The 23,933-nt window shown below is 34.5% G+C and overlaps 2 protein-coding genes across 2 annotated transcripts; one reads left to right on the top strand and one right to left on the bottom strand.

The window, feature by feature from the left end:
• Positions 1-46: 46 nt before the first annotated feature.
• On the bottom strand, positions 47-21,339 carry Cap-D3 (Chromosome associated protein D3). Its single transcript, XM_068776301.1, has 21 exons — positions 20,608-21,339; positions 20,360-20,520; positions 20,040-20,159; positions 19,541-19,684; positions 19,221-19,305; positions 18,739-18,869; positions 16,401-16,601; positions 16,044-16,193; positions 14,679-14,831; positions 13,753-13,934; positions 11,798-11,957; positions 10,179-10,317; positions 9,761-9,841; positions 8,875-9,009; positions 7,933-8,107; positions 6,273-6,422; positions 5,268-5,401; positions 4,121-4,339; positions 3,784-3,860; positions 2,236-2,373; positions 47-1,056 (listed from the first exon to the last, which is right to left on the bottom strand). Exons 1-21 carry the CDS (start codon positions 21,257-21,259, stop codon positions 853-855), a joined length of 3,591 nt encoding a protein of 1,196 aa, XP_068632402.1. The 5' UTR covers positions 21,260-21,339; the 3' UTR covers positions 47-852.
• Positions 21,340-22,057: 718 nt separating this feature from the next.
• Positions 22,058-23,414, top strand: LOC137932974 (transmembrane protein 177). Its single transcript, XM_068776669.1, has 4 exons — positions 22,058-22,320; positions 22,412-22,548; positions 22,634-22,725; positions 22,799-23,414. Exons 1-4 carry the CDS (start codon positions 22,163-22,165, stop codon positions 23,381-23,383), a joined length of 972 nt encoding a protein of 323 aa, XP_068632770.1. The 5' UTR covers positions 22,058-22,162; the 3' UTR covers positions 23,384-23,414.
• Positions 23,415-23,933: the final 519 nt, after the last annotated feature.

The following is a 23,933-nucleotide window of genomic DNA, read 5'->3' as shown; positions in this document are numbered from 1 at the left end:
TGGGATGTTATATTAAATTATATTTATTCAAAGAGTGAAAAATGAAAACGAAAATCTTTATTAAATAGAAGCCATAATTCTATATGTATATCAATGACAACACAAATATAATAAACAAAACAAAATTTTTCCACCACGTGGACGACAATTTTACTTGCAGTGCTTGTATCGTTATTATTTCATCAGAACGATACAAACGAAAAGCTAATTCTAAGAATTAAGTTATCACATACTTTTGGCTAACACTATTTTACGCGATATTAATTTATTTACTCTTTTTAAGATTCATGTAATTGTGGACATGGGACATTTATACAAGCTCTCTCAATCAACCCATGATATCTAACGTGTTCAAAATATCTTTATTTAGATAAAAATTTTCTTTTCAATAATCAATTACTTAAAGATTATAAGTAGTTAGCTACCACCGGCTCGGAACGCTGATCTGATGAAAACAGTCCACCAAAACTCAACAGTTGCTCTTTTCAAATAAATTTTAACAATTTTTTATGCATATGTAACATCAGCCATCTACATGAGCCGAGGATCCAAGTTCGACATTTAGATCAACTAAAAACTCTTGAATGCTATAAATAAATTACATTAATATATAATATGCTTTTAATTTTAGATTTTATATATAAAAAATGAAGATGTAGGAAAAGTTGTGTAACTTTACCATTTTTGCAATGTACAGACCCACCGGATTTCTTAATTTTTTCAAGATGAAATTTAGATGTTACGCGTTATTTATCTATTCTAAATATGACATTACAACCTGAAAAATATACAGGACTTTGTAGTGATTAAAGGAGAGTTAAAAATTGTACATAGTTTGTGTTCGCAGTAGAGTTACAGTTTAAGCGCACGTTTGCGGTGGGAGTCGGTGGTGCGCGCGTGGCGCTTCCGCGGTTGCCGAGGTGTCTCCGGGTCCATCGGAGCAGAAGTTGTCACCAGATTGCGCGCATTTCCAAACGATGACTCCAAGCCGATCGTCTGCTGGAAATGCCGGATGCGCTCTACCAGCTCTTCGTCATTCTCTATCAACTCCTCGATCTGGAATTACGATATATACGGCTGTACAGACCGTTTACAAATAACGCGGTTACTTTTTTATTAGCTGCTATCGTTTTGTTTTTTTAAGTTATACATGATGGATTTTATAGCCACGGTTCCTAGTATCAATGTAAATTCGTAAACTAATACGTGATTGTATTACTAACTACATATCTAAATAGTCTGGCCAAAAATACTGTTACTTTTTAATTTGAAATCTGTCATATTTATTATCGTTAATGTTTTTTTTATTTTTGCTCAAAAAATATTGTAGAATATTTCGTGTTAACAAAATAAAGTGGGATGATAAAGATAACCGCATCACATTATATAAGGTTACTTGGTGCCAAATATAATTTTTATAATCCTCCATACGCTTGGTGCTAGTAAAATATTTGTGTACTTGGATATTGATAGGTACAATGAAACCTGCTTTGTTTGAAACGAAAAACGCCGTTCACATTGTGTTTATACGAAAAGGGCGATCAAAGCGGTAAAGGAAAGAATTACAAGAAATCCTTTTCGAAAGCAAAAGATTTTATCTCGGGAGATGGGAGAGCACCATGAATTATGTCGAGTATTTAAAAAGTTGGCTCAGGACATGCAGGCTGTAAATGCACTGGTCATTACTTAAATAATAATTTAAAAAAGAATAGGGTGGTAACATTAAAACAATTACTTAAACGGTACGCAAAGGGATGTCGGAGAAAAATTTTGATTAGGGATGATAATTTTTTTACAATTGTAGTATAGCATCATTATATATTTATATAGCAATATTTTTAATAAACAAAATGGTCGTATTTAAGCTAAAAGCTCCAAAGCTTCCCAATTAGTCAACAGAGTGCAATGTTGGATTTCCTGACTTCAGTGGTGGTTGGATGGGGTAAGTGACTGGACCAAATTTTTGTAAAAAATGTATCAAAACGTCGGATGAACAGCTGCGTCCTCTGCGTGCCACATACAACACTGCAATCGCCAAGCAGCGGCCCAAGGGTGCGATCATCGAGTTTGTTGTGGGCTCTTCTCAGATCAGAGCGCGTTTGAAATCCTGTCAACTAGAATATCTCAATGTGGTTCTAGTTTCTATCAAATTGTGTTTTTCTTGCATTCTTCTCATATAAACAAGTGGTCACTTTAAATGATCGTATGTTGATAATAATATGGGCGGGGGCTCACCTCCTGGCGGTAGTCTGCGAGCAAGTCGGTGGCAATGCGCACGAGATAGGCCGCTAGCTGCCCGCCGCGCGACCTCAAACGCGCATACAGCCTCAACACCGCCGGCACCAGCACCTCCGCCACCGTGCGCTTCATTTTCTAGGTTTGCGTTCGTGTAACATCCGATATAAGAACGAGTCCATCTTAACGCATATACTTAGATTATAATTATATAGGTCATAGATTAGTTTTCGCTCGTGCACGGACATTATATGACATTCAATGAAATAAAATGAAACCGAAGTGTATAATCTCAAGTTAAACAGTGATTAGTTAAATTTTCTTAAACAAACCTTTTAAAAATCCAAAGCAGGTTAACAGTACTGTTTATTTTAATATTATTTTATGTATGTGACTTAGCTCGGAGAATTGCTTTACTACTGCCGCAATTTTATTACTAACTACTATAACATTCATTTTTATAAAAAGCACTAAAATAAAAATAAAAAAACGATACTAAAAATAAAAATGTGAATGTGATTCTTGTATGTGAACATTAACATTGGCCACAAAAATAACAAAACTTAATATTATTTAACAATGGGATAGTAACATAAATAGTATGAAAAGTAAATCAAAAGAAACGTTTTCAAATTATTCATTATAAAGCGTTTCAACTAGAATATCAAATTGAGCTTACTTTGCATCTGGGATCCTCGGGCACCTTAGCGTTAAGCATTAAAATTTAAATAATTTATTTTGTTGGGAAAAAAAACATTTCTTCATTTTAACATATATATTTTTTTCTATAAGAATAACTATATTACCATTATTTTGATTATTTTTTTTAATAATTTGCGTCTACTTTAAAGTAAAGTATTATAAACCGAAAAAACTTTAGACAAACAATTGAAAAATGGCGTGAAACCGTTTCTATTTTCTTTTTTCATGTTAATAAATTGTATTTTTTTTTTCAAATTTTAATAAATTAACATATGTTTAAAAATACGCATAAACTTGTTTCCCCATTTTTTTACTTATATATCGCACCGTTCGATTAAATATTCGATGTAGTGATTGAAATCAATTTCTCCTCTGTCTTGGCTAAAACTGGGATGATCCTGAGTGTACCAAAGACACTGTCATATAATGATCTAAGTAAACTGCTTTATATGATCCTGGTAATTTAAAACATACGAAACAGAATAACCAAAAATAAGAAATTATTCCCAGTTTTAGTCTATTTTAAAAATGCAATTGATATTTCAAACACGAGGTATATTATTATATTAGTTACCGGTGTAAGAGTGAAAGGTTTTGCTGCCCTATTGATAAATTACTCCTTCCAGATTTTTTTAACTTTCGCGTAATTATAACAGTAGCCATTTTGTATTTTTAGACCGATCGAGACATAATGCTTGTACAAATTTAGCCATATCTACTCACATAAATACTACAGAAACAAAATATATTACGTTTGACAGCTTAACATATGTAATTGAATAATAATTCGCAGAAACGCTCTGATACCAATGACAAATAAGACTTAAAACTTTAAACTAGACTTACGTGGGAAACGATGTTGGTTGTTACTCTCTCCTGAAGGTCGTCTATGTCGGCTGTCTCACCTGTATTCTGTGGTTTTTCTGTTAAATGAGACTTTAATTATTATAACAAAATATTTGATTTAAAATTTTGTGAACGCTAATTTAATTTTAAACAAGACAATATAAGGAACAAAGTACACTATTATTAGAGAACTTCCGTACAATCCCATAAATAATACCTCAATCAGATAACAATACATAATGATATGGAACTTGTTATGAATTAAACAATATGTATTTTAGTAAGCAATGTGATTAGAAAGCAAAGCAGTGATTTTGTAAAAAAGACACAAACTCACTGGGTAGCCTCATCCGCGGTCCGCATAGCAACGTGATAGTGTCGAGTAACGCGGCGTTTAGAGAAGGCGGGAGTTCCCCGTCGCCCTCGTCGGTGAGGTCCGCGGCGTGTTGCAACACTTGGCGCGCCAAGCGGCATTGCACGTTTAACTTCTGCACGAGCGACAGCCGCTGCAGCATTACGTCGTAGATAAGCTGACGTGCGTCGAAAGATATGTTCTCTGCGAACAGATGAAGTTAAATCTGTTTTAATTTCAATTTATATAAGTACACGATGGTTCTGAAAGGTTCTCTAGTGGCGAGCACGAGTCCATGGATGCTGCCTGGATAGGCTCCTCACTAAGTATTATATTATATGTATTTTACCTTTCTATTACAAGTATACATATGTATGTTTGTATATAAGTATGTTTTGTACCCATTATTTATATTTATACTATTTCGCCCATTGTACTTTTTTGTTTTTTTTTTTTTTTATTATGAAACTATTTAAATGTATCCTTGCGTATACAATAAACAATATTAAATAAAATTGAATAAATAAATGGGTGAACCAACAATAAAGTCACTAGATGCGTGCAGCCCACGACCTGTCATTTTTGCGATCTTTGTGAGTGTCCTATGCCTTCCAGCAGGTGTTTATCGGCTGACATGATAATGTGGATGGTGAACTAACCGACACAGCCCAGTAGATTGGCAATTAAAGTGGCAGTAAACTGATAATAGCGCGCACCGATGGACGCAGAGGCGTTAAGGTTCTGGAGTAGAGACCATGGACTAGTTAATAAAGAATGTTCACCCACAAGTTGGACAAACTAGAACTAGTTCCGACAGGTCCTAATGGAACCGTCGTTAAACGACGATGAATATGTTTACATTAACATATAACTACCCTACTATTTAACATATAACTACCCTAGTACCCTAACAAATATATATGTCCAGAAAATATACAATTAAATAGTTTTCTCTGGAAAAACTTTGTTTTTTTATGTATATATCTAATATTTTATACTCGTATATCGCCAAGCTGTTATTTTTTTAATAGGAAAAATATTTACTAAGTATATTTCAAAACATAATTACGACAATATGTCTTAAAAAAACATTGAAATTAATTAAAAGAAAAATATTGATATAATCACTTACCGCCCTCGTTGTTGTAGTGCAAAACGCAGTCAACGAAGTGGTGGTAGATGGCGTCTGTAGTGAGACAACTGCTAACGTAGTACTCGGCCGGTTCGCGAACGTCATGGTCCTCGTCGGCAATCAGCGCACAATACCTGAAACCGACATTTTTATAAAGAATAACGATTCTGTTATCGCTTAGGCACGCCCTTTCACCAAAGTGTCTAGGAGACAAACCACTTCGAAACGAGTTCCATGAAAATGACTGTTCTGCCATGAGGATATTACTGTTGGTAATTTACCGTGATATTGAACGGAAAGTCCCTTAATACCCTCAACAAAAATATCTTACTCGTACACGAGAACTTAACAGAGGTCACAAAATATCACTAGAAATATGGAAAGAAACATACGCTATACGATGCAGCGAATTAGGTAAAACCGGAAAATGATTTTTTTTTAAAAAATACTGTCATTTGTGGCCACCGCCATCGTGTTAGGGTCAAAATTGGAAATTTTATACACAAAATATATCTAAATACACCGCGATTACTCCCGGCATCACTTCCTCTTGCACAATTTCTTGATTTAGCTCCACAAGTTAAACGCGCGAATACGAAATAGTATATATATAAATATATATGTAAAATGGTGTATATATAGTAGATATTTGAGGAACGAGGTGAAGAAAGAGGCGATGCATGAAAGGGCATGCATGGTATGAAGGGGATGCATGGTATGTAGAGGTATGCTAGACAATTATAGAATGAAAGCAGAGGAAATAAAAAAAAACATCTGAAAAGTAGAAAAAAAAGTAAATGTTAATGCCCTGTCCCAAAATCAGATAGGGAAGCACGAAAGGTGTCCAATAACGGGACCATATTATCAAAAAAAACTCGTTAAATGAGTACATATAAATATTGAATTAAAAATATACTAATATAATTAATATAAGTATTTGCGATTTTTACACTACTAAGAAAAAAAATGAGCGAGGTTGGTGGATCAAAACAAAGATAAGGTTACCGAAAGTAAAGTGGTGTGCGGAGACGCAGGTAGCCGGCGAGCAGCAGGCGGGTGAGCGCGCGCGCCGCGGCCCGTCGCAGCGGCGGCGCCGTCTCCGCGTTCACGCACTCGCAGATCGAGTCCAGTAGCGGCTCCACGATACATGTAAACCTGTGAGATACCCGTCCAACACACAATTATTCCTCCAATATCCACTCTACCGAGACATCTCTAACATTGGATATACACAATGCAATTTAAACCTCCTTGGAATGTAACTGCTTGCTGTGACTCGTAATTATTAGTTTGTTCTGGAGAATGCGCTGGATCATTGATCCCTGTTTGGTAATGTTTTTATTTTGATTTATTATTGTTTGACTTTGATTCATTAAATGTTATTAGTGAGATAGTTGTAAGGTAACAATTTTATATTTAATTAAGCTTGTAATTTATAAATGCCTTTTGTTATCTCTAATAAAATGAAATAGAAATAAAAATATCTCTAGTTTACGTCAAGTAGAGTCTACCACCTCGGATAAAATGTTTCAAATTAAGGAGTAGACGAAAGAAATTCGGCGAGATTGATTTAGTGTTAAAACTAAGTGAAAAAGAATAAAAAAATATGATTCCTGCCGTGTAATGGTAGGGGATTTTTAGGTGTAACTAATAAAAAAAAGACAATCGTAATTCCACAGTGAACACGTATAGACTTAGCTATATGTGGCCACCCCGAAACCAACCCGAAGTGTGACAAGGCTGTTGAAAACATTGAAAGTGAAATATAGTATACTATGAATGAGTAAGGTGAACGGATTCATGTTTAAATATCGGTCTGAGCTGAGTCGACATCCAATCGGAAATCCAATCAGAAATGGCGAAAGTTGACATGATGTCGAAAAAAATCTATATGGCACAAATAGTTCGACATCACTATGTCAACCGACGGACGCCCACTGCATAGGCCATCCAAATATCGCCACAATGACAAGTCTTGCTTTACCCGTGTCCAGCTACTTTCTCCGTCCTTGACTACGTCGCCGGTAGTGGAGAGGGCTCTACGAACCTTTCAGCACCCAAAGCCGTCGTTTACACGAGCGAAGTACCTCGCTCATTGCTACCTTAGACGAGCAATTCTTCGAGCTACGTCGGTGACCTTGGTTCTTCTCTAAATCTCATTTCTGGTTCGACCTCTCAGCGAAGCTCTGAGCATAGCCCTTTCTATTGCTCTCTGGGGGTCATTGAGCTCGCTTTTATTTCCCATCTTGAAGGATCAGATTCATAAGTCATCACCGGCTATGCACACTGGTCAAACACCTCTGTCTTTAAACATTTAATCCACGTCGATATACGCCCACTGCAAGGAATGGGGCTCCCTCAAAGATCGCCACGATGACATGACTTGCGCTGCTCGCATCCAGCGACTTCCCGCGACCTAATAATCTCGTTGGTCCACTTAGCCACACATTTAATGTTCAATGACATATCGCTGAAAACTAGACTTGATACTTAAAAACTCATATAAGAATTAATGCCTATATTTTAGCAAGGTTAAAATTAAAGAATGTAAAAAATTGGTTTTTCACCGTTTTACAGTTTATGGTACATATTTTGAATGAGATGTTTCGGAGCGTTCCTAAAACTCCCCATCATAGTCGGATGATAAAATTGGTTAATTTGTTACCTGACACAAATGTCGGTGAGCGCAAGCAGAGCATTGAGGCGCGCGGGCAGAGGCGCAGCGTGGTCGCGGAGCAGCGCGGCGAGCGTCGGCGCGGCGACGGCGGCGGCGGCCCGCGACCGCACGCAGACGCGCCCCGCGCCCGCCACGCGCACGCCCAAAGCCCGACCCTCCATCTCTGCAACCCATCTCCGCCATTACCCACGTATCTTTTTTGGGACCGGACAATACTGAGATAAGATTCCGTTTCCTGAGGTAGATCGTCGATTCGTTTTCGATAGCACTATTCTCAATTGTAAGGAACCTTGGAATTATGTGTTGACACGTGGCATCTTTTTTGAAAAAAGTACAACAAGTGACGTTATTTTTTAAATGAAGACGTTACACTATTAGTTGAATAATATAAATTCTCCGAACCTGGGTTGTATCGGAGGTTTGCTCTCACCGAAATCACTAATAATAGGACTTTCTTAGACTCAAATAAAAATCTAAAGTCATATCAACGCTACTCACATAATGCGACGTAAGCAAAAATTGGTTAAAAAGATCAATTCAGCAAAACCCTACTTTGCGTCGTGGTTACGTTTCAAAAAAATACGACACAAAGTAAGTTAAGATTTTCTATAGCAACATATATAAAAATCGAAGGTAGGAACCCTGGAAGGGTTACGAAAATGCGACAAGTAAATATATGCTGTGAGATAAGAACCAATTTGATTAGAATGTACACGAGGAAAGAAAGGCGACGTATGAAGGAAGGCGTAAAGAAATTAAAGATTTTGTGAAGGATGTGTGGAACGGAGAGAAGGAATTTGTGAGAAAAGAAAGGAGAGAGAGCAATAGAAATTAAAAAAATAACATATTTGCATTAACAACGCATTGAAACCTCCCCCTCCAAACAAAGCAAGGGAAACGAGTAATATTTCCGTTAAATAAAATATGTACCGGGAGGTGGGTTTCCCAGAGGCGCGAGCAGCAGCCGCAGCAGATCGGCAGAGGGCGGCACGGGCGCCACAAGCGAGAGATCAGCCGCCAGCAGGCAATCCGCCACGCCTTCCTCGCTCACCGCGCGACGCTCCGCTATACGCGCGGACATTGTTCACATTATTATTTTTCAGCAACAGCATAGAAGAGGGTTATTTATTTATTTATTTCACCTTTGTGGACCTCCATAAGGCCTTCGACACTGAGGACTTTTATATGGGACAGACTGTGAGGTTGATGTTCGAAAGAAAATAATTAACATGGGAAAAATTCTAGTAAAATTACACACGAAAGTCTCGTTTCGGAGGATATGAGATGCTGGCGTGCGGCAGAGGTATCTTCTTTCGCCTCTTCTCTTTGTCGTCGTCCAGGACGCTGTCACGTTACAACACGATCGGCTGTAAGCGTCGCGAAATAAAGTCGAGACCCTTCAATATCCTGGAGGACTTAAACTATATTGGATGAGCCACACGTGCCAAGGTATGCAAACCAAAGTGGAAGACCTTGGGCAAGAGCCGATGAAGACTAGTCTGATAAACAAAGGGAAGACCCAGTAGGTGAGGTGCAGGGCAATTAGTTTTTTCATTACTGATCGGTACAGAGGTTGTGGAGTAGGTCCCTCAATTTAAGTACCTCTAGAGTGTATGAAAATAAGATTCGAATACGGGAATCGAATACTACGGGAATCTAAAAGGCGTGGGCAACCTTCGCGAAGCTCCACCTCGTTTGACAATTTTTAAAAAAATAATTTGTAGAGGTAAGCTCAAAATATCCGAACTAATGTTCATGTCAATGACAACTATAAGCCTGTTCAGAGATATGCCGAATAATCAAATGTTTAACATACCAATTTGCATAAGATCCGTCGCCCATTGCAGATTCTCCGGATCCAAGTGCGCTGCCAGAGATGCACAGGCAGTTCTGCAACCTAAAAATCGAGTTTATTTTTAAATATGGTCCATATGTTATAACTAGAGAATAAAAATCCAAGTGACATGGACAAACATTCACAAATTGTTCTGCTCCACCGGTGAACAACTTAGAAACTCTTAATTAAAGATAGTACTATTCAATTAAGAGTAAATTATAACAAACTTAAATGTAAGGTCATGCAATTCAATTTTAGAATTCTACAAAGCGAACAAATGTTTTTTTTTTTTTAATTCTCAATTTATAGATTTTAAAGTTAACTTTAGTTCCAGCTTTTAAATAACAGGGGGATGCGAAAGACTATAAGTTACAAGTGCACTTCCTAACTAATATACCATCATTAACAGGGTTCGAAGCGGACGCAAGTCTTCGAATTAAATTTGTTCTGAGTGCCTCCCGGTCCGTGTCCGTCAGCCATCTTGACCATAAAGTCAACATTTCAAGCGTCAGTGCTAGCAACCGCACATCTCGTTTCTGTAAGAAAATTAGTACATATTTTTTTGTATGAGAAGAGTGGACGATAACAAGAGTTCAATGTTTTTGTAGTGTTTCGAGCGCTCATCGATAAGAGCTCGGCAGTCTTCTAATCAGGTAAAATAAATGTTATATAAATATATGTCATTTATAAATTGATTTCTTTCCGCTGCACATACTTCGTTTACACAGGGTGTAACACGACCGATAAATCAAACGTGGCCCAGGGGTAATAACTCAGGCCTGTTCAGCAATTATCAATTGTTGCTCATTTTGAGAAGTATTGATTTTGATAATGAAATGTTTTTAAAGAAAACTTTATAAAATAATATAACTGTTAGATCTAAACTTGTGATTTTTGACTCAAATAAACTAATTGTCTTCCGCATCTTACAACTGCAGCATTGCTGTATAACATTTTAAATAACATAGAGATAATTGTTTTTAAAGAGTTAAATGTCGACATCATTTTTGAGGTGATGTATAGTAAAAAAAAAATGAAATACTATTCCCAAATCGACGCTACCACCGAATAAATCCGTGTTATGCGATTTCGGGTCTTTTTCGTTTCTGTCAAATTCGGTATCTACAGGTAGTATTACACTTTGTGATTTTTTTGCGGATTTTTTTTTTAATATAAAAGGATATTTTTTAGTACCAGTTTATTCCACCATTAATGCTTTCTACGACAAAATTAGTACAGTCTTTTACGAAAATAGTTTAATGAAACCATATAACAGACGGAACTAAATTCTTGCAAGTAGAACTCAGTTATTCGCGGGAAAAATGTTCGATAAGTTTTTCATTCATTTTTCAGTAATGGATATTACTGGCTACTTTTGGACTTTTTTATGAATTTATTTATATTATTTTTTTTTTATGAATAAATAAGAATCGATCACGAATAAAGCCAATGTGACTGAAATGAACTGAAAAAACTTACGAGGAAAGAATTGGCAGAAATGTACTCATGAATAATATAGTATTGCAACCTCACTAATGACGGTCAATATCAGATTTCGTTCGAATAACATCGTAAAGGAAATTGCTCTAAAATACGTTTAAATTTAATTCCTGTAAAATCCGTTTACCGTAATAATTCAAATAATTTTGAGAATATCTGAATATAAATAAGATACACGAATGCAGAAAAAAAATAGCTTTGATTTGGTATATAAATAACACTACAAGGATTTGGTATAATGAAAGTTATTAAAAAATCGGGTTCTTATTTCTCCTGTAAAAATTGATTATTGCGGTTACGGGTTTATTCAATATTATCTCAGAAAAAATAATTTGGCTAGCATAGCACGATTCAACGCAAGCAGTACAAAAGTAAAAGTAAAAATGGGTAATATACTTTTTATACAGTAGCAGTGGAGATTGGTACACTTGAAAAAAAGGTCAAAGAATGTCGTCGAAAACCGAAGAACCTCTTTTTAACACATTTAAATACTAGCCTATACAATGAGAATGTCACCTCCGTATCTTTGTCGAAATTGTAGTAATACTGGAGTAAGAACGCCAGGTCCGAGTAGTCGACGTGGCGCGCGATGCTCGTCAGAAGCGTCAGGCACTGCAGGTCGCGTGCGTCGCTCACGGCGCCCATGTGCGTGCTCAAAACCTCCACAACGCGATTACTAGAAACATAATGTTCTATAATTTCATTGTAAACACAGATAACACAAGTCACTTACTGTTTATTCGGTTCTTAACATATTTTCAAAGAATTAAGGAGAGGCACAAGACGTTAATGATAAACGTTACACATAAGTAGTGTGTATTGCTTACTTATGCAATTTTTTTCTATTAGAGTATTGAAATACAAAAGCAGCACTTTATACAAATAAGATCATCACCGTCATCATAACCAATTCAGCCGTAAGACGTCCACTGCAGAACATAGGACTTCAATCTCTCTTTCCAATATGAATGGTTGGAAGCGGCCTGCGTCGTACGACCTTAACTAGGTGGTCTGTCCTATGCCACGCTTGCCAGTCCGTGGTCTTTATTTCAAAACCTTAAAGCCCGAGCGGACTTCGTTTTGCACGCTGTTCAACTTCAACGCACTTCAACTCCAACTTGCTAATTCAGTTAAACTTGGCCAAATCATATTACCGACCTGAATTACAACAGTTCTCTAGAGTAGAATAAATAAGATAACGTTTTTTTTATCAATTTATTATAAGTAAACAATCAGTGACAAGAAATTAATGTAAAAATGAGAGATACTATATATTACTTACACGCATCCACCAAAAGAAAAATAAGAAAATGAAGTATACGAGTTTTAACCTTTTGGTTTCTATGAATGCATATATGCGTTTGGCGAATATCATAAAAGCTGTGGACAAAGAATGCAGATACATACATATATTTTAGTCTAGGTTCCCAGCGTGGACCAAAAACGTGTAATACCTCTGTTGATTTTTTCAAATTTCGAATTCAAGTTTGGTTCTTAAATACGTTGCGCTAAACGACTAAAACGCCGTGATATACAAAAACTTGGTTACAGACGGTTAAAGAGGTATCTCCATTAAAGAAAGGAAAAAGGTATCTCTCAGTGCGGCTCAGAGAGAGAATAAGGCAGCTTAGACTAAAAATATATTCCTTATTCATTCGGTTTTTTTAGCCTAGAAAATCTTTTCAGAACGTATCCGTGCGTGTACAGAACAAAAGTAATGAAAGTGAGCATTGAATGTGAATAAACGAATCATCGTTCGCGAATTGGTGAGCTTTTTTGGTTGTATTTGCTTCCTATTAAACATTTTATGTCCTTGTCATAAAGTACAAAAAAGCTAAATGCACGCGCATGTGATGTTATCGTTCCTAAAATCCATAGTTTACGTTTTTAAAACAAACATACAACGGCTCTCTCTCATTTACGTGTAAATTGCTATATAAGCGCATCTCTTTCTCTCTAACTCTGAACGAGCCGTAACTGGTCACGAAAATTGACTCGTTAAGTATAAAGATATAATTGAAATACGTGCTAGCTAGAGAGTAATTATTTCTTTTGCAAAGGTATATATACCTTTCTTGTCTTTAGCTCGCGAGCTACCCATCTCTAATCTCCAGCTAAGAAGCGCCTTAATCATGATAAAGGACAAGAAACAAATCAGCTTATAGTCCGAGGCTAGTTGCATCGAATGAATGAATGTATGATTCGAAAATTATATGGTTTATATTGAAAAACAATATTCAAAATGACACTTTTTAATAACAGCAAATAGATTATTTTTTATATTGTTTAATGAACACGCTAGAAAATATATGCATAGTTTAAAATTTATTACTGTTTGCGATGTAAATACTCAGTTCAGTGTAGCATCAAAATATTCTATTCAGGAACCGTAAGAGTCAGCTGGTGGCTGTCTCTACAGGCTGTTTGGGCCGCAATTATTTCGAGTCCAAAATGTTTAAAAAATTACATACTTAATACATTGTGATGACTTGAGGAGCAACGTGCAAGCTTTTTGCAAGTGTCGGCGCATGTTATGGCGGACGATCGCACCGAGGAATAACCAAGGAAGATGGTCTTCTTGTTCACCGTCGACATACACACGTAGCCTCTCAAACAGTATTTGTTGAATTTGCGTCACCACTTGTTCTTGGATCTTAAGGGTCATAAAACATATTCCGACCATCATTATAACAAAAAAGATTATTTTTGTGATTTCAGTAATAATTACATACCAATGTCTAATGTAAAAATTAAATACAATTTAAAATTATTTGAAAAACAAAGTAAAGTTGCTAAGGAATAGACAAGATAAAAATATTTCATCTTATTGTATTACTGTATATATCTCTGAAAAAATACTTTGTTACAAAGGTAACGACCAAACTACTAAAAAATAGATTGTAATTAGTCATAGACAGGGCTAGTCTATGAAAAATATAAATTAGTTTGAAATTAAAACAATCTAGTGCAACAAATAGTATTTATGTTACGTTAAAGTTAAAAAAAGGTTTTTTTTTTAAATACATATTGAACCAGTTTGAAAACATTAAATCGAGAACAATGATGTACTCCATCACCATCATCATTTCAGCCGTATTATGTCCACAGCTGGACATGGGCCTCTTTCAGAGATTTCCGATAGAATCTGTCGGAAGTTGCCTGCAACCAGACTACCTTAATAAGCCTTACTTAATACTTTAATATATTTTTTTTGAGATAATATAATTTTTACTCCGGCCTTTGGGCGGAGAGAGCTTTTGCCCTCTCTGTATATAAGTCTAAATACGTGATTTTACTATTTCGATGTAATTTTTAATTGCTTTTAAGATTAAATTAGCCAACATCTACCCGTAATCATGTTTATTATTATTGTAATAATTAATAAAATCGGGTCTACCTTGGCTTCAGGATCAGAGAGTTGATGCATGGGTCCGGTAAGAAAGGCGTCGAGTAATGCTTCGCTGGGCTGTTGCATTACGAGCTCGCTTAGACCCGTAATAGCTGTCGTTCGAACAATAATGCTCGCATCACGGCACATGCCGACCAGAATCTGAAAAGTTTTACTTTATTAGCATGACACAAAACGGTGACATCATGATTCAGTTGGCTGAACTAGATTGTTCATAATCATCATATTACATAGGCCCCTTGCGCTGTCCACATCCGCGTCTTCCCGTAACTTTAAGTATATGCGTAGTGGAGAGCTTACCAACGCTGCATCTACTGCCTTATGGCCGACGGTTGAACGAGTGATCTTTGTCTATATTAGTCGGACGGAGTTTTCACTAGTGAAAGAGACATGAGAATTACGTGTTTACATGTTGCTTCAATTTGGAAATGTTTTTATACTCCGATATATTAATTTTATCGCATGCTTTCACTAATTGCATAGTGAATATAATAAAAACATTAAATTTCTTTAGCATATTAAAATTTCAAATAAATATTTTTTAAGTTATAAAACTATAAAAGTTATATTTTTCCTTGACACAGATTGATATTTTACCCTCCATGTAAACGTATCTTGACGTCATTACGACCAAGCAAAGTTGTGCATTTACTGGTATTAAGTATTTTTTTGGATCGGATTTTCACTGATGCCTAAGTGGCATTTGCAGATTTCACTTTTGAGGCGGCAGGGCCTTAAGAGTGCTTCATCTAAGACCTATTTTAAGGCAGCGAAGTTTCATCGGATTAGAATGCCGCTGAGCTTTTAAATAGCTTCGGGGGCAAGAGAGGACGACCTAGGCTTAACCTGTCACTCTTCGATAATATCCGTCTAGTACTCATGTACAATACATATTACACGAGGTCGATTTGTCTCCTTGATATTTCGATTTCTGTCGAATAAGAATCATTTTCCAAAATTGCGTTGTTTTAAAAATTTGTAATCACCGAAATGGTGATGAGACTATTTCTCGTGTTTAAATCCAAAGTCATATTAACGTCATTTATATAACGCGACAGCAGTAAAAGTTTATTAAAAATTGTCGATTGTCGATACTACATGGAATGTAGTGTAGTGTTGTTTGTATTACGACAACTACTGGCTGTCCGCCGACCACTTCGCGAACACAACGAATGCCCCATTAACCTTCCTTGCGGGTGGGATTTCATAAAATTCTTTGGGATTTCATAAAGTTCTTAGCTGATTTCTACTCGGTGAAGGAGGAAATGTGATCTCTGAAGACTAGAAAAGTTTTCAGTTTTTAAAGTTAATTAATGTTATTTTTTAAAATTTGGTGGTTTTTCTTAGAGTTACCGCGAGGTCGTTGGGCGTGTGACGCTGCGCGTTGGCGAGTAAACGGTGCACGAGCGCTGCAGCGGCCCTGCGTACCACAGCTCGCTCGTCGCAAACGCAGCGCGCGGCCACCGCCACTAGCCGCGGCACCTCGCTTTGCCCGTTCAAATCCTGTAACCGTTAATATTAACTGTTACTGTACAAACATGCGACAAAGTGTTATGCCCATTCATTACAATAATTTGAATACATAATCAAATAACTCGTTTATCCTTAAAAAGGTCTGAATAGCAACCTGACTGTCAAAGAGCGAAAGCGCTGTTTGGGATTCTCAGACAATGATTTTTCATGATCAATGCATGAACTTTTAATACTGACTTTTATAGCGTCTTGTGTGGGAGGGTGCGCGCTGTCTACGCACTCGGTGAGTATGGTGAGCGCACGCATGCGCAGCGCACTGGAGGCATCGTGTACACGCTCGTACACCGCACGGACGATCGCTTTGTGCGGCGCCGTGTGCGCTTTTTGATTCAAAACGCCCATCATTTCCTCTTCTATTACCTCCTGCTCTTGTTCTGTCTGGTTTCAAAATAAAAAAGGCTTTAACAACTTGAACACTCTAAAAAACCGAGTATTTCCATATGCAATGGAAAGGATTTATATAAATCACAAGTAATTCATCTCTAATTGAATCATTTAAGCCACCAGAGTCACCCGTAAACCACGTATAAGGTTCATCTGAAACCACACAAGCCACATATTGCATTTATAAAATAAAACACACAGAAGTGTGCCGCGTGGCTTGTTGCCCAACTAGACGGTGTGGTTTTCAAACCTAATAAAAAACTTAGGTCTTAGACCTTTTATGATATCGCTAAAAGTCGACGGTTTTTTATTTCATGTATAAATAACCGCATTTTATGTACTTTAAATCGATAAATCATCCGATTTCTAGAATATATAATTTAAATTTAAATTATCAATATCAAATTTAATGTATTATTAGTTACATGTGTTAGGACAGTTTTGAATTAATTTAAATTATATTTTTGGTGTTATGTAGTATTGAAAGTACAATAGAATTATTTCGATCTTGAATAAAGAAGCCAAATGTATCATTAGTTTTACAGTATTTCCGCCAATAAAGTGCTAGAATTCATCATATATTGTAATTAATAATAAACATTTATAATAATATTTTTAAACGTCGTCATCTATCTCGCTCCAGACTAACTAACTTATATATACTTATAAACGAGATCGAAGTTTATAGTCTGCGCGAAGGTGCTAGTGACTACTTTTGGTATGTGACCGTTGAGATATGGAGGGCGAGAAGTGTTGTACAAAACGCACACGATATATTTTAGAACAGACAGTTTGCCCTTAATTCTTTCTTTTTTATGACTGGACTGTTACTGTTGTCCAAATAGATTTTGCCGATTCCGTGGTTTTGAAGAGGCAAAACGATGAACGCTCCATGGAGTGACTAAGATCAAGGTCCCCCACGAGAGGACCTCGGCTTGGGCCGTCACTTAAATAAATATACAATAATACCCGGTTAGCATTCCGACACAAGAGCGGCCGTAAGTGTCGAAACTTGGCCGGCTTCTGTCGCCTGGCTAAGACCACCACTACCAATTCGGAAAGAGTGTTGCTTCTACCTTGCTCAAAATACATGTATATATTTTTTTTCTTTTCAGTTCAGGTATGAAAATAAAGGTATATCAACGGCACAAAAATACAATAAAACAATTATGACTTGTCATTTTATTGATAGTGCATGATAATAATAATAATCTTTTTTTCTTCATAAATATAGGTATAAAAATTTGTGGGGACATGGCTTCTAAACAGGTGTTCACTGATTGAAGCCATGGACTTCCCAATTGGACTACATAATAATTATTTTTTAAGAGAATACAGAGAAAATGTACAAGAGAAATAAATGTAAAAAGGCATAACGCGCTTGCTTTTGATGACTATGAGTGTCCATTTCTCTATGAACGCGTGTGCATGTATACAGGTTCGTGAGTGTCCGTTCTAGCATGTGTAAGCGCGGTACTCGCGTGTAGTATATATGATTCAATGTTTTAAAATGCGCATGTATATAAATGGTATCTTACAGAGCGTGCATTATAGATCAACCTTGGGCTTTTTAATGACCTCATTATTGGGAACCTCTCGTACACCCGCCTGGTTTTGGACAGGGCTTTGCATTTTTAATATGATTCCATCATCATTTATACTACAATTCTCTAGCATATATCACAGTTTATCGCTTTTGCTTTTATTAATACCATGCTGTTTATTTCCTTATAATTGTTATCACATTACTTACAGCAACTTTTCAAATTTATTACATTATTTTTTTAAATATATTCTTTTTGTTATGTTCATATTTTGTTCACAATTCTAGTTTTACTTTTATGTTTATTACCTCCTGTTTTACAGCTACGGGCTTTAGGTTGACCAACAATGCTATTGATTATAATTTTCTGGGTCTGTATCATCTGGACTGATTGAATACTTTTGACTATGGTGATTACCTATTATTTAAAGTGATTAGTCAAAATAATGCAGTGCATCCAATAACCTTTAATATTAGGCAATTGAGTAATAATTTTATCTAATATTTTTATTCGATTCTAATAGATTGAGCCAAAACTTTGTATCCTTCGATTTAATATATCTTGTTATTTTGTAAAAGCCACTTTACCTGTACATTTAGATTTTCTGTGGTATCATTGTCGCCAGAGGCAACATTTGGTTCCATGACATTTGAATCAAGTGTCTCGTTTTCATTTTCATTTATAGTTGGAACTGGATCAGAATCTACAATGTCTGGATCTAGAACAATTCAATAGTTTATAATAATAATAATATTTCTGATAGAAATTATTTGTTATAAGAATAAGTAATAAGTAATAACTAAAACTTTGCTAACTTTACTAGAATGGGTTATATTGTAAATTAAAGAAAATTTTAAATAATGAGAATTGGAATCTTAATACTGAATAAACATTAAAACACATTTCCCACATTGTTAAGCTCTTAACTCCTCCGTGCAGTGCAAATTATAGTCTATTAAAATATATTTTCATCCTTATAGCTTTTCATTTCCATTTTTTATTTAATGCATCTTTTATAAATTGTTAAGTATTAATGAATTAAGTAGTAATAATATTATTAGAGAAGTACCTGGCTCCTTGTGGTTATTTTTTTCTAAAGCTTCATTTGTTTGCACATCCTCAGAATCATTACTTAAAAGCTTACTTAATATCTCCTGTGAATTACCATCAATTTATTTAATTTAGCAAACATATATTAACAAAGACACATTTTTTTCAATACATATAAATTTGTTAGATTATAAAAATATATTGAAAGTAGTGTAAGGTACTAAAGGTAGCAAAGACATGCAAGGAAAATATTACACAGAGAAAATATTTCCATTTTTACTGTAAATATATATTTAATTCACATTTATGATAACATCAATAAAACCATTGTTGACTTACTATGGCAATTTGTCTATGTGATACTTTTGAGGTTGTTGATAACTTCAGAATCCATTTGATTACTTCCTTATATGATTTTTTAGGTAGAAGACTCATTAAGCCTACCACCAAAGACATACGAGAAGTGCGGACTTCAGCCTTCTCCTAAAAATAAAAGTTGCAATTTTTAATACATGCCACTCTATGAAAGTAAATAAATCTTCTAGTTTGAAAGTGTATAGAAAAACAAAAACAATAAAAGGCAATAATCATTTTGCTGGTCCACTCATAATCACTCAGCAATCATCGTTTGAACTCCACACGGCAGAACATATACATACATATGTAATTATATGTGTGTAATAATATGTATATTTCTTAGGTAACACATTACTAATTAAAATCATCAAAAATCTGTGATGAATGGTACTTCAATATTAGTTTTAAATTTAGCTCATTAAACGTTACATTGATATCATTTAAAGACAGTAGAATGTGTAATTAAGAATTAGTCACATACCATCCCATCCAATGTGTAACAAAGATGTTGCAAAAGAACAATGTATCCTGATAATGCAACTTTTCCATATTTACTTAGAAGTAGTGCAGAATATTTTACATATGATGCTCTCACAAGTTGCTGAAACAATTTTAAGTTTCTCATTATACTAATAACAATACATTATATAATTGTATTGTTAATGAAATTGAAATGTGGATAAAAACTGTGTGTAAACTCTATTTTTAAAACAATAAAATTTTCTTTGTTTCTATTATTAAAGTATTATAAAAGTGTGTCAATAAGCAAAGATCACCATGTCTTTTTCTGACAATAATTACATTAGCATTTCGATTGTCCATAGATGCAGCAACCAGTTTAGGAAGAAGGCATTTAAAGAGAAAATGAAGGGCTTCAGAGCTAGGACTCCCTTTTTTTCCACAAATTAATATATCAATTATTTCATGTTTACTTGCAGAGAGATTTTCCAATTCAAATTTATCTATAACCAAAATAAATTATTATTTTGAATTTATTAAAATACTGAAATTTATTTTACTTCCATCTAAAAGGAGAGAGAACAACAAACCTATATTTAATTTATTTAAAAAAGAACCACCAGTTACGTCAACCAAACAACCCAAGATGTCCTCAAAATTCATATCAGTGGGTCTTATTTGTAATGTCAACATGACTCTTTTTAAATTTACAATAAAATCTTTAAGAGTCTTTAACATTAAGTTGACTTCTTTAACCAGTTCACGACTATTGAAGTAATTATCTTCATTATCACACATTGCTTTTGGAAAACTGAGACAGCTTAAAGTATGTACAAAAAGTTGAGAGTGATATATATTATATGCATTGTATCCAGGAATAGAAAGAAGCTTATAATACAAATGCGAAGCCAATACGGCATTATTGCGGTGTTCCTTATTAATTACATTTTTGTTTCCATAATCAATGTAATAAGCAAGTATTCCTAACAGTTTTTGATGTTGTATTTCTTGTGACAATCTGGCCCACGACTTCTCTTCACTAATATCTGTATCTAACCAGTAATCAATAGACTCAATTATTCCTATTAACACCGTTTTTAATTCATAACTATCCAAAACGTTCTCAAAGTCTGGCGGTAAATCAGCAAATTCAAGAAATTCGGAATCGAAAATTGCTTGCGCCCATTCTTCATTTACGTTATCTAAACGTAATTGTTCTAATTTATCTACAACTTCCATCATTTTATATCTTGGTATCAATACTTATTTCAAACAAAACTATCCTAAAAAAGTTCTACTTAAATTTTTTGAAAAATTTTGACTTTTCTGAAAGTACTTGGAGCATTGTATACATGAATGACAGTGACATTCGATAATACATTCTAGGTTGATACAAAAAAATCAATAAATGTTTATAATGTTTGAATTATTACTCTTTTATTAAATGTTCTTAAAGTAACATGTCAGCTAAAATATCACGTCTAAATTTGTTAAAAGATATCACGAATTCATTAAAATTGAAAAACAAGCGGAAAACAAATTATCTGCGTTATTTTTATGGTTTAGGAGGCATTTCTAGATTTAGATCTCTCTAGTTCACTTTCAAGGATGTTCAGGGATAAATTAATAGTTCAACTGACATAGCAATTAGTTGGTTACGATAAATTCTTTAGCAATGCCGTAATTTATTTAAAAAACCTATTAAACCTCTTTATTATGAACTTATTAGCTTATGAATATTAAAGTCTCATAAATATCCAAAAAAAAAAAATTAATAAAATGTAGAAATATATAAAAAGTGTTCCTTTTAGAATAATTAGTACCTGATGATTTTAAATAAATTTTAAATATCAAGAGCATCTTGTGATTAACTGCTAAAAATAGGTAAAGCGTTCACCCAACTACCATTTTAAATAAACTTAGAACTTTTACGAAAAGTATTTTTGGTTTTTTTTTACCTTAGGTCAAAATCAAATAAAAGAAACTTGGCAGTATGTAATTGATTTCATTGCCTTTCGTATTAAAAAAAGAAAAGAAATGGCCTGTAAGAAAAAGTCAATATAGTAAATATGCTCAGGACTACTCAGGCCTGTTTATGTAACTAAAAAAATAATTTATTCAGGGTCTGTAACATAGGCAAATAAAATGACAACTAGACGACCGATTTCTTGGTTCTTAACCGATCAGGGACGAAAATTATCATTTTTAGTGGTTACTGGCACTGGAATAGCTTTGAGCTCTGCGAGGTTTATGCCACACACCTTTTTTCTAGAAAAATACAAAAGTTTTGTGCATTACTATAAGTAAGTCATAAAAATGAAATCCGTTTATTTAATTTTTTAATGCTTATTAAATATATGCAATTTTTATTTAAAAGTGGTTATATTATTGCAGAAATGGTCAACCGGCCGAATTTCCGAAAGAACTAACTTTACGTTATGAAAGATGCCTTGATATACTAAAATTAAATGATGTTCACAGAAAACTAATTCAACCCTTCAGTGTATATGGTTATGATTTATTTCATGCTGGTAATTCAACTTTTAACTAACTAGAAATCTGGGAATACCACAAAATAACGTTAAAAAACTTATCTAATTTGTATTTACTCTTCAGGTAGTACTAGCTCAAAATTCGGAGCTGCAATAGGGGTTCCTGTGAACTTTACTTATAAATCACTTCAAGATATAGAAAAAGATGATATTCAGGTACTTAAATATATGTACTTAAAAGTCATTAAAGTATTAAAATGTGTCCTTTAATGGAATTAATTTCTTTTAGGTCAACCAAAAAAAAGTGGATTGGAATACAGAAATCGGAAATAAATTAGCTAATGCTCTAATCCTGCCAGAAAAAGTACAAGAATTTGCCATTTGTAGAGAAATATTGATGACTATGAGTAATAAAGTGGTTTTTGAATCTTGCTATCCATTTATATGCATATTTTTTGCTTATAATTTTTGTCAATACTTTAACAAAAAACTTAACTTGTATGTGGCACATCCTGTGGTTAGAGGTACAATGTATTTTATTGTAGGATTATTTGGATTAGGGACATATTTTCTCATGAAAGATTTAACAGAAGTATATTATGAGACATTTGTTGACCGAAAGCTGTGTGATCTTGATCCAGATTTTATTAAATGTGGTGTTACATTCTATGACAAACTTCTACAGCGAAATCAAGCTTTAAGAGAACTAATGGGTAAAGAAGGTGAAAGAAAGTATAGTAAATTGGGTAATGTTAACTATGGTATAAGGCAACCTCATGTTGCATTAATACACAGAAAACAATTCTTTGAGGATAAAATAAAAGAAAATAGTGATTCTAAAGATTCAGAAACTCATAATGATTTAACTGAATAATGTTCTACACTAGTCAAAAGTTATGAATAAACCATATACAACAATTATTCAATGCTTTAATTTGTGAATATCAATATTACCTGTCCTACAGAAAAATGAAAAAGTTTTGAATCATGTGAACTTATTAGTGGTCAGTTATAAAAATTTGAGTGTTTATATTAAATTGCTTATTAAAATCTCTAGATGTCCTTTTTTAAATACTGGCTCTAAATTCTGAAAGAATGTTTTAGGTATCCTAACAAAATCAAACTATTTTGTACAGTAGTCTGAATGGTCTTCCTGGTTGAAATCTTATACTTGTCAACAAGACAGTTCAAATAATTTTTATTGAGTTGTATTATTTACTTTCTATATTAGCAAGTTTAAAATGGAGAAAGGCCATCAATATTGTTGCACTTTTTGAGGTCAGTTATAACCAATGCTTTGTGGCTCAAAGGGCGTGCATGAATTCTTTAAAGTTCCAAACTACAGCTATCGAGAGATCTTTTTCCAGAGAAGACCTTATAACAGAATAAAGCTTTTTACTGAACCGCAGGATGATCAGTTTCTG

This window comes from Battus philenor, unplaced genomic scaffold (genome assembly GCF_028537555.1).
Source record: "Battus philenor isolate CCGP_79_NKW_IND1 unplaced genomic scaffold, ilBatPhil1.0.hap1 SCAF_12, whole genome shotgun sequence".
Taxonomy (NCBI): Eukaryota; Metazoa; Arthropoda; class Insecta; order Lepidoptera; family Papilionidae; genus Battus; species Battus philenor.
This window is presented reverse-complemented; position numbering and strand designations above follow the sequence as displayed.

Bases quoted from the DNA above. Each gene is read 5' to 3' on its own strand.
- LOC137932974 (XM_068776669.1), top strand. From the start codon at position 22,163: ATGACAACTAGACGACCGATTTCTTGGTTCTTAACCGATCAGGGACGA. The intron at 22,321-22,411 runs GTAAGTCATAAA...ATATTATTGCAG, and splicing joins AGTTTTGTGCATTACTATAA to AAATGGTCAACCGGCCGAAT. The intron at 22,549-22,633 runs GTAATTCAACTT...TTTACTCTTCAG, and splicing joins TTATGATTTATTTCATGCTG to GTAGTACTAGCTCAAAATTC.
- Cap-D3 (XM_068776301.1), bottom strand. From the start codon at position 21,259: ATGATGGAAGTTGTAGATAAATTAGAACAATTACGTTTAGATAACGTA. The intron at 13,935-14,678 runs GTAGACCCGATT...ATGACCCTTAAG, and splicing joins TCTCTGATCCTGAAGCCAAG to ATCCAAGAACAAGTGGTGAC. The intron at 3,861-4,120 runs GTGAGTTTGTGT...CTCATTTAACAG, and splicing joins ACCGCGGATGAGGCTACCCA to AAAAACCACAGAATACAGGT.